The following is an 11,435-nucleotide window of genomic DNA, read 5'->3' on the forward strand; positions in this document are numbered from 1 at the left end:
CCTGCTTGGCTCCCTTTTCTGAGGGCGCCAGGCGTGGTCACATGTCCCTGAGTCTCCGTAGTCTGTACTCTCTGCCCACTGTCCTGCTATCCCAAAGACAGAGCTGTGGGGCGGGTGGTCTCCAGTACTCCCATGCCATTCTGAACTCTCTTCTTCTTCTCCAGGGACAAGAGAAGGATGGGGAAGAGAGAGACAGCAAGGAGAGCAGCCAACACAGGAAGCGGAAGAAGCGCCCCCAGCCCAAGTCACTGTCCATCCCTCCCGCACCCTCTTCATTAGGGGAGCTGGGCCTGGGAGGATGCCACCAGAGCTGTCTGAGGTCCCCAGTGTTCCTGGTGGACCGCCTCCTGAAGGGGTTGTTCCAGTGCTCTCCTTATACACCACCCCCCATGCTCAGCCCCATCCGCGAGGGCTCTGGGCTGTACTTCAACACCCTCTGTTCCACCTCCGTTCACGCCGGGCCTGACAAACTCATCAGCAACATGCTTGGTGAGTGAGGCTGGGCATTATTGCAATCTCTGCTCAGCATGCGATGGGCCAGGTCCATTCCCTCCTGCCATATTTGGTCCAGAGATTCTCTCTGGTCTGTGGCTGTGCCCGACTATGAGTGCCATTGCTGTTCAGAGGTATCCCAGGACCATCTGGGACCAGCAACCTTCTAGATACTTTTTTTTAACCTTCTAGATATTTAGAGTGTTACAGCTAGAAAGAAAATCTGGAGACTGTGTAGCCTGACAACCCTTCTGCCTGGGCCCTATAAGTACTTTTTAACAGTGTTGCTGAAATAGAATTCACATACCATGAGAACCACCCGTTTAAAGTATACAGCATTTTTTTAGTATATTCACAGGGTTCTGCACCCATCACACAATCTAATTTTAGAGCTTTTTGATCACCCCCAGAAGAAGCACCGAATCCATGCATCACACGTGCATTCCGCAGCCCCCATCTCCCCAGCTCTGAGCAACCTCTAATCTGCATTTTCTCTCTATGGATCTGCCCTTTCTGGACATTTTGTACAACTGGAATTACATAGTAGGTAACATTTTGTGTTTAGCTTATTCACTAGCATCCATGTTCATCCATGTTATAGGATGTGTCTGTGCTTCTTTCCTTTTTCGCCCAGATAACATCCTGTTGTCTGAACATAACTGCATGTTATTTATCCATTCATCAGTTGATGGGCATTTGGGTGGTTTCTGCCTTTTGGCTATTGTGAATAATGCCGCTCATGAATATTCACGTACAGGTTTTTGTTGGATGTATGTTTTCATTTCTCCTGCGAATACCCCCAAGAGTGCAATTGCCAGGTCATAGAGTAACTCTATATTTAGCCATTTAAGGAGCTATCAGACCATTTTCCAAAATGACTGGACCATTTTAAATTCCCACCAGCATTGTATGAAAGTTCCAGGTTCTTCACATCCTTGTCAACACTTGTGATCTTTTTTTCTTATATAACCAATCTAGTTTTGAGCTACATTTCCCTGATAGCTGTTGAGATTGAGCATCTTCCTGCATGCTTACTGTCCATTTGTAATCTTTTCAGATCCTTTGCCTATTTTTTGAATAGGGTTGTTGTCTTTTTATTATTCAGTTGTAAACTTTCTCATATATTCTGGAATTAAGTCCTTTATCAGATATACAGTTTGCAGATTCTCTCCCGTTTTCGGCATCATCTTTTCATTTTATTTGTGGTCTTGTTTGCAGGACTAAAGTTTTTAATTTTGATGAAGTCCAGTTTATTTTTTGTCACTTGTGCTTTCAGCATTGTATCCAAGGTTTTTGCCTGACCAAAGCTCACGAAGATTTACTTCTGTGTTTCCTTGTAAGAGTTGTATCATTTTCAGTCTTAAATTTGTGTCTGATCCATTTTAACTTTTATATATTGTGTAAGGCAGGAGTCCAGATTCACTCTTTTGCATATGGATATCAGCTGTTCCAGCACCATTTATTGAAAATACTATTCCTTTCCTCTTGAATTGGCTTGGCTCCCTGTGGAAACTCAATTGACCATAAATGATTTGAGATTTTTCTTCTTTTTTAATACTATCATTTGTAGTTATAAATTTTTCTCAGAGCACTGCTTTAGCCACATTCATAAGTTTCAGTATGTTGTGTTCTTATTTTCATTTATCTCAAAGTATTTTCTGATTTCTTTTTTTTTTTTTTAAGATTTTATTTGTTTAAGAGAATGAGCAAGCACAAATGGGAGGGACAGAGGGAGAGGCCTAAGCAAGGAGCCTGACATGGGGCTCGGTCCCAGGACCTTGTGACCTGAGCCAAAGGCAGACACTTAACCAGCTGAGTCACCCAGGTGCCCCTAAGCATTCTTTTATTTTATTTTTAAAATATTTTATTTATTTATTTATTTATTCATGAGAAACACAGAGGGTGGGATCCCCGTTTTTTTTTTTTTTAATTTAATTTATTTATTCATGAGAGACACAGAGACAGGCAGAGGGAGAAGCAGGCTCCATGCAGGGAGCCTGACGTAAGACTCGATCCCAGGTCTCCAGGACCAGGCCCTGGACTGAAGGCGGCCCTAAACCACTGAGCCACCAGGCTCATTCTCTTTTAATATTACATTGATACAGCTGGATTTACATCTTTCATTTTGCTTTTTATATATATGTTCCTCTTTTTCTGCTTTCCTTTATATTAAGTGAATGTTTTCCTATATAACACATCCGTTCCTCTAATGTTTCACTTTTTTTAGTCATTTCTTAAGAGTTGCTCTAGGACTTAAACATGTCTTAATTTATCATGGTGTGTTCAGTTGTGTATTAATAAAATACAGAAACATTGCTACCGAGTTCTATTCCTTCTAGCCTTTTTTTGCTATTACTGTTATATATATATATATATAGCAATATGTTATATATGTACATACATAGACATATATTTGAGAAACTCAGAAATACGTTATTGTAATTATTAACTTATATAATTTTAAGCTATATGAAAAAATATTAAAGGAAAACAGGTATTATTTATAGAGTTTGTTGTATTACCCTTCTTATTTACTGTTACTGATAACTTCATTTATTCCAGTGGATTCAAGTTATTGTCTGGGGTATTATTTCTTTAGTGTAGCTCCTTTGTGATATTATTGTCACCTATAGTGTATTTCTATATTTTATAGGCCCACAATACATATTGTTTTGTGCAATTGCTTTCTGAGTCAATTAAGAGAAGAAATAAGTGATTATACTTTTATAATCATCTTTACCAGCATCCTTTGTTTTGTTTTGTTTTGTTTTGGTTCACGTCACTATCTGGTGTCATTTGCTTTCAGTCTAAACTTTTTTGGGGTTTTGTTACCATTTTTTTTAAAGATTCCATTTATTCACGAGAGACACACACAGAGAGAGAGGCAGAGACACAGGCAGAGGAAGAAGTAGGCTCCATGCAGGGAGCTTGATGCAGGACTCAATCCGGGACTCCAGGATCACACCCTGGGCTGAAGGCAGTGCTAAACCGCTGAGCCACCCAGGAATCCCCGTTTTTTTTTGTTTGTTTGTTTGTTTTTTTAATTTAATTTATTTATTGATGAGAGACACAGAGAAAGGCAGAGATGTAGGCAGAGGGACAGACAGGCTCCAAGCAGGGAGCCTGATGCGAGACTCGATCCTGGGTCTCCAGGATCACTCCCTGGGTGGAAGGCGGTGCTAAATCACTGAGCCACCTGGGATGCCCGATCCCCGGTGTTTGTTATCATTATGGAGATACAATTTACATAAAATCCATCCCTTTAAAGTATGTATTACAGTGGTTTTTATTACATTCACAGAACTGTGCAACTCTTGCTACCATTAATTTTCAGACATCGTCATCACCCCCTAAAGAAGCCCCACACTTATTAGCAGCCACTCCTGTCCCTGACCCCCACCCCCAGCCCTGAGTAACCACTAGTAGTCTCTCTGTCTCTGTAGATTTGGCTAATCTGGACATTTCCATATATATGGAATCCTACAGTATGCGGTTTTTTGCCCACTGTCTCCTTTCACTTGGCATGAGGTTTCAGGCTTCACCTGTGTTACAGTATGTCAGTATCCCATTCCTTTTTGTGACTGAATAATATTCTACCTTTATTTCTTTTTTAAAAAGATTTATCTATTTATTTTAGAGAGATAGAGAACATGGGGGAGGGGGGATTTCAGCAGACTCCCTGCTGAACACAGAGCCTGACCCAGGGCTCGATCCCACAACCCTGAGATCATGACCTGAGCTGATCATGACTCAGCCACTCAGGCACCCCTCCACGTTTCCTGTTTCTTATAAGACAGATGTAATAGGGGATCCCTGGGTGGCGCAGCGGTTTAGCGCCTGCCTTTGGCCCAGGGCGCGATCCTGGAGACCCGGGATCGAATTCCACGTCAGGCTCCCTGCATGGAGCCTGCTTCTCCCTCTGCCTGTGTCTCTGCCTCTCTCTCTCACTGTGTGCCTAACATAAATAAATAAAAATTTAGAAAAAAATGTTAAAAAAAGACAGGTGTAATAGCAACAAATACCATTTTTTATTTGAGAATGATTTTATTTTACCTTTATTTTTGAAAAGTAATTTACTGGATATGATTACTGATGGACAGTTTTTTTACTTTCAGCAATTTGAATATGTTATCCTTCTGCCTTCTGACCTCTGTTCTGATAAGTCAGCTGTTAATCTTACTCAGGTGCTCTTGAATGTAACAAGTTTTTCTCTTTTTACTTTCAAGATCTTTATCTTTTGCTTTCAGCATTTTGCCTACTATGTGTCTAGATGTAAAGCTTTTTGTGTTTGTTTTATTTGGAGTTTATAGAGTTTCCTGGATGTATATATAGGTGGGTTTTTTTGTTTGTTTGTTTTACCAAATTTGGGAAGATTTCAGCTGTTGTATCAATGCCATGATATCTTACATGTTTTTTTTCCCTTTCTTCTCTTTTTCTGGTACTCTCCTTACAAGTATTTCATTGTACTTAATGATGTCCCATATTTCTCTGAGGCTCACTCCATCTTTTTCCACTTTTTTTCACTCTGTTCTTCTGATTACATAATCTCCATTGATCTGTCTTCAGATTTGCTGATTATTTCTCATGCCAGTTCAAATCTACTGTTGAGCCTCATCTTGGTTATTGTACTTTAAAAAAAATGATTTATTTCTTTTGGTGGGGGAGTGGAGCAGAGGGAGAGGGGGAGAGAGAGAAGCTGAAGCAGACTCCCCACTGAGCACAGGAGCCCCATGTGGGGCTCTATCTCATGACCCTGAGATTATAACCTAAGATGAAATCAAGAGTCAGATGCTTAACTGACTGAGCCATCCAGGCACCCCGGTTAATATACCTTTTTAGCCCCAGAATTTCCATTTGGTTCTTTTTTAAACTCTTCTGTCTCCTAATGGTATTCTCTCTCTGATAAGAAATCTTCATCAAATCTTCATCATACCTCCCTTTAATTCTTTAAGCACTGATGCTGCAGGGAGAGGAAGCCTCTCTCCTTAGTTGCACCTGCCTAGAGCTGGGCACTCCAGGTAGAGCTTCTGTTAAAGAGAGCTGGGGATTGGGTGGGTAAGGGATGGGCAGATGCCACAGACTCTCACTGTTATTACCAATATTTGGTCATTTTCTTAAATGAGTATTTCCCAAAATACTGTATGCCTTTAGGACTTCCAGAGACTTTAAGTTGCTGTTTTTAAAAATAATTTTTATCAGTTAGTCATCCTGCTGAGTTCCTTACTCTGCTTTTTAGAAGTCCACTCCCCCTTTCATGCAATCTTTCTTAAAATTGTGTTTTATCAGGGCACCCAGGTAGTGCAGTTGGTTGAGTGACCACCTCTTGGTTTCAGCTCAGGTCATGATATCAGGGTCATGATACCAGGCCCAACATTGAGCTCCATGCTTAGCACAAGAGTCTGCTTAGGCTACTCTCTCCCTCTCTGACTGCCCCTCCCTGTGCCCCCGCCCCAATAAATCTTTTCAAAAAATGTTTTCTCATGATAAGAACAGTTAATATGCTATGATGTTTCTCATGATAAGAACAGTTGCCCCCTTAAATGAGAAGGTATACAGTACATTGTTAATTATAGCTACTGTGCTATAGAGCAGAGCTCTAGAGCTTATTCGTCTGTCTTAACTGATACTTTATGCTCATTGATTAGTGAATACCCACTTCTCACTCCCTCAGCCCCTGGCATCCACCATTCCACTTATGATTATGTGAATTGGACTATTTTTTTATTTTTATTTATTTATTTTGAGAGAGAGGCAGTGAGCAAGCATGCATGTGTGAGAAGGGGCTGAGAGAGAAGGAGAGGGAGAGAATCTCCAGCAGGAGATTGTGCAGAGCCCAATGTGGTGCTCAATCCCAGAACCCAAGATCATGACCCAAGTCGAAACCAAGAGTTGGATGCTCAACCAACTGAGCCACCACAAGCCCCTGAATTTGACTATTCTAGATACTTATACAAGTGGGGTCATACAGTATTTTCTTCTCTGTACTGGCTTGTTTCACTTGGCATAATGTCCGCAAGGTTTATTCATGCTGTTGAATAATGAAGGTTTCTTTTTAAGAAAAAATGAAAAAAGGCTACCTAGTATTCCATTAGATGTAAATACCAGGTTTTCCTTACCCACTCTCCTGTAAGTGGACAAATAGATTGTTTCCACTTGGCTGTTGTGAATAGTGCCAAGTAAACATGGGAGTGCAGGTATCTCTTTGAAGATACTGATTTCATGTTTTTTTGGACAAATTCCCAGAAACGGGATTGCTGAATCATGTGCTAGTTCTACTTTTAATTTAATTTTTTTTTAATTTCCCTACCACTCAGCTTTAAGAGAGGCTGCTTTTAGCTGCTCTGCAAAGTCAGGCAGAATGGGCCCCCAGAACACTTCTTATCAATCTTCTTGAGACTTTTTTTTGTTATGTGTTTCCTAGATCAAGTGGATGGCTCTTTTGGCATTTGCATGGTAAAGGATGACACCAAGATCAGCATTGAACCGTGAGTTGGAACAGACTTAGCACCTGAGAGTGGATCCTTCCAAAGTAGGGGTGCTTTTGCCCTCCTTGTGGTCAGTGTCAGTTTTTCCCAATGGCCCCTTTATCATAGAGGATCAGATCTAACTATGGAGCCTTCCTAAGAGAGAAGTGCATTTCTGTGGGTGTATGTGGGAAGTTCCTCCAGTGTTCTTTCTGTTCAGACATACCATAGCTGGGACCAGGGAAACAGAATGCCCAGGACCTTGGGGTTCTAGGTAGAATTGGTGATGTTACAGTGCAAGACATTTTAGTGTCTGTGGAATGTGGCTGGATAGATATGGCTGTGGATGTAGAAGCATGCCAGCTATCAGCATATACCTTCCCTCTCCTAGACCCAAAGAGACACCTGAGGCCAGAGATGTGGCAATAAGGAGAATCAGGGGAAGGAAGGAAGCATCCCTTGAGAGGTTTCTGGAATGCCTGTACATATCTATCAGGGATGATGGACACTTCACATGTCTGACAGATGGCACAGAGCGGGGCTGGGGCCCAAGAGCAGGGCACACCACCACACATCCCTGTTTTATCTCCTGTCTTAGTCACATGTGTATGTCTCGCATGTCTGTGTGTGTGTGGCCTCATTTCAGACACATCAACATAGGAAGCCGGTTTCAAGCTGAGATCCCAGAGCTTCAGGAGAGATCGCTGGCTGGAATGGATGAGCATGTAGCTTCTTTGGTCTGGAAGCCATGGGGAGATGTGACAACCAACCCAGAAACACAGGACAGAGGTGGCTGAGACTTGGGGCCAAATTCCCCAGGGCCCTGCCGCAAGCCCCTATCTGAGGCTTTTTCCTCCCAGTTCTCCCCTTGGCCAAGAAGCAGTGCGCTGGAGTGAGGGGGTAGGAAGGCTAGCCCTTGGTGCTGTGCTGCTTCTCTTGAGTTGCAGCCTCCTGCTCCCACCTCCCTTCTCACACAGTCCTGGCCAGGCTGCTCAGAGCAGGGGCTGGGAGCAGGATTTATGCCCTTCCTCCTTGGCTCTCTCTACCCTCATCCCACTTTCAGCTGAGACGTGAGGGGGAGTCAGTGACAAGAAGCCCCCATCTTTGTGCTGTCAGGAAAATCTCCTCCCTGGAGCTCCCTGACTCTTTGTATCTCCTCTCTCACATGCTTGCTGGCAACAGTGACCGAGCTGTGCAACGTGGCCTGCTCCAGCGTGATGCCGGGAGGGGGCACCAATCTGGAGCTTGCTCTGCACTGCTTGCATGAAGCCCAGGGCGATGTTCAGGTGAAGTGAAGCAGGGGCAGGATGAGGTAGGGTGGGGAGGCTGTCTCAAGAAGCTCCCAGCTCTCCTGGGGCTGGGAGCTGCAGGTGCATGGAGGGTGCCACTGGCTTGGGGGTTTATGGCTCACGAAGAATGAAGGAAGCCCATCACCCTTCTTCCAGTGGCTTTGGGATTGGTGCAGGTCTTGTGAGCTGCAGATACGGGCTCAGCGAATCAGCTGTCTGACACAACAGTGGTGCCAGGGTTCCTCCGAGACGTCTCAGGGGCAGTGGGGAGCTGGGAGCCCAGTAGGCCCAACTCAGATCCTGTGCTGATTGGGTTTATTTATTGAGCTTTATTATCCCTCTTCAATTAAAAACCCATGTATGAAAACCTCTAATGCAATAGAAATGCCTCTGTCTATTCCAAGGACCCTGCTCACATTCTTGAATAATGGGAGAGAAAAGACCTGTCACCCGAGATGGGTTCCCCAGGAGTCAGTGCCACAGTCATATTTTTTCTGCAGCTGAGAGGCAGCGGCCAGCACATAGTGGGTGTTCAGAAGAGTGACCAACGCACATGGGGTCCTACTGAGCACTTGGTAATGTGGCACTGGGGCCAGGGCTGGCCTGAGGGTCCCAGCCTTGGCTTTATGCTCTGCTGCCTCCACCGTGAAATTATTAGTTTCGAACAAGGGCCCCTTGCACCGGGACCCACAGACCACATGGCTGGACCTGACAGGGTTGTTCTGGTGAGCAGGACAAAAATCCCTCTCTCTGTGGGCTGACATTTGAGAAGAGTCAAAACAGGAAATACGTTTTAGAAGATTGCTGGACAGCGACTAGTGCTATGAAGGAAGTAAAGCGAGGCAGTGGGCACAGGCAGCGCTGTTCCAAAGGCCAGACCCTGATGGTGAGGGGCTCACAGCAGAATAAATCTGCACACTCTTTCCTGCATCAGGAGAACCTTGCCAGGAGGAATCTACATCCGCTGCACTCTGTGTTCAGTGCTATAGTCCCAGTGTCCACAGGTGGCTCACAGGCAGTGGCTGCTCTGTGCACCAGCCCCATGCTGAGTTGTAGGGAAGGGCAGGCCTTTGGGAGGGTGCTGAGTGTTTTGTGGAGGAACAAAGGAATGAAAGCGAGACTCTTTATCGTCCCCCTCCTCCAACCCTGTCCAGTGTAAGTAGCCTGGCACTACTCTTGCTCTAGATTGCCCTGGAGACCCTCTTACTCAGAGGACCCCAGAAGCCACAGACTCACCCACTGGCCGACTACCGCTACACAGGTGAGTGGAGCAGGGTGTGGGTGTGGTTTCTGCCTACATGACACCAGCTCAACAGTCAATCCCAACAGCACACTTTGCCTGTGCCTCTTGGGAGTTCTCTTGGAGGCCTTCACCTGCTTTTCCAGAAAGGCTTGTTCTTCCCGGGGTGGGGCAGGGACTCTGTGGGCGTGTTCTCTTCTAGTTGTATCCCACCATCCCCCTTTTCAGTGGTTCCCTCATGGGCTCTGTCCAGCCAGGAAGGGGCTGCCTGTGGCCAGGGAGAGGTGGAGGCAGGCCAGGGTTCAGAAGTGGGGCTGAACTGCCTGGAGTCAGGCAGTGTGGGGCCCTCCCTCAGCCTTGGCAAGCCTCTCAATTCAGGGAAGCCTCAGTGGCTGCATCTATAAAGTGAAAATCATCATGGCCCCTACCTGCTAAGGGTTTTGTGAGGATTGTATGAGATAAAGCAAGTCAGGGGTTCAGCAGACTGCTTGACATGTAATTGTGTTTGCTGATGGCAGCCTTATTTATTTTTTTAAAGATTTTATTTATCCATGAGAGACAGAGACCTAGAGGGAGAAGCAGTCTCCCTACGGGGAGCCTGATTCAAGACTCAATCCCAGGACCCCAGGATCACAACCTGAGCTGAAGGCAAACGTTCAACCTCTGAGCCACCCAGGTGCCCTGATGGCAGCTTAAAAAGGAGGATGTTCTGCCTTTCAGCCATGCCCTTCTCCCCCTCTCGGCTCTTTCTTTAATAGGTTCAGACATCTGGACCCCCATGGAGAAGAGGCTTTTTAAGAAGGCGTTCTGTGCCCACAAGAAGGACTTTTACTTGATACACAAGACGGTAAGGTGAATATGGGCACACTGGTGTAGACAGGGCCTCACCTCCCACAGCAGAGCTAAGCTAGAGCTGAGGAGCCCATTGAGGGTGATGCTCTGCTTGTCTGTAAACGTTTCATAATTTTAGAAAGCCATTGTGGACACCTCCAGACAGTACAGAAATGCAGCAGTGCTCAATGCTCCAATAAATGAATGCTCCTATTCTCAGCTTGAGAAATGCTCCACGAAAGGCCTCAATCCCCCTGCCCAGAGTCCTCCTCCTGATGGGTAACCTATGCTTTTCACTCTTGAACTTCAGTCATCACGCTGCCTGCACAGATCTTAATATACTTAATATCCTGCTGATTTTTCTATTCTTTTGTTAACTTGATATACACAAAGCTGCACGTAATCAAAGTGTAACATTTGATGTTTTCGTGTACTTACACAACTATAGGACCATCATCACCCCCCAAGACTTTCCCCTGCCCCTTTGTAGAGTCCCTCTTTCCTGCCACCTTGTCCCTAGTCAACACCTTGTCTACTTTCTGTCACTGTAAATTAGTTTGCATTTTTCAGAGTTTTTCATCAATGAAACCATCATAGGGCATGTGCTATGCTCTCTGGATCCTTACACTCAGCATGATTGAGATTCATCTGTGTTGTTGTGTGCCAGTGGTTCACCCCTTTTCATTGCTGGGGTATATGTCATTGTTGGAGTACTGAAGTTTATTTAGTCCTTCACCCATTGAATCTGGGAGGTTTCCAGATACTAGCCATTATAAATAAAGCTGCTGTGAACACTCCTTCACGTTCAAGGCTCTCATGGACCAATACTATTTTTCTTTGGGGTGAATAGGCAGGGGAGGAATGAGCACATCATACACTAAGTGTTATGTTTAACTTTTAAGAAACTGCCAAATGGTTATCCAGAGTGGTCATGCCACTACACATTCCCATGGGTGGGTGGGCAGTGCATGAGAGTTCCAGGAGGCCCATGCCATCACAACAACCCCCTCTTCTTACTGTAGCCATTCTGGTGAGCGCACACAGTGGTTCCCTCTCTGTACTCCCAGAAAGACTGACAGTGCTGAGCATACCTGCTGCTTTGCTGTCTGTGTGCCTCAT

General features: G+C 44.8%; 1 protein-coding gene across 3 annotated transcripts in view; it reads left to right on the forward strand.

Annotated features, from left to right (window-relative positions):
* Positions 1–11,435, forward strand: part of ZNF541 (zinc finger protein 541) — a 45,523-nt gene that overhangs the window by 25,118 nt on the left and 8,970 nt on the right. For all 3 annotated transcript variants that reach the window (XM_038528427.1, XM_038528426.1, XM_038528428.1), the window contains exons 9-14: positions 165–489; positions 6,914–6,977; positions 7,603–7,745; positions 8,139–8,242; positions 9,431–9,506; positions 10,244–10,332. In XM_038528427.1, the coding sequence (XP_038384355.1) occupies positions 165–489; positions 6,914–6,977; positions 7,603–7,745; positions 8,139–8,242; positions 9,431–9,506; positions 10,244–10,332 (801 nt within the window). The remainder of the gene's footprint in view (positions 1–164; positions 490–6,913; positions 6,978–7,602; positions 7,746–8,138; positions 8,243–9,430; positions 9,507–10,243; positions 10,333–11,435) is intronic.

This window comes from Canis lupus, chromosome 1 (assembly GCF_011100685.1).
Source record: "Canis lupus familiaris isolate Mischka breed German Shepherd chromosome 1, alternate assembly UU_Cfam_GSD_1.0, whole genome shotgun sequence".
Taxonomy (NCBI): domain Eukaryota; kingdom Metazoa; phylum Chordata; class Mammalia; order Carnivora; family Canidae; genus Canis; species Canis lupus.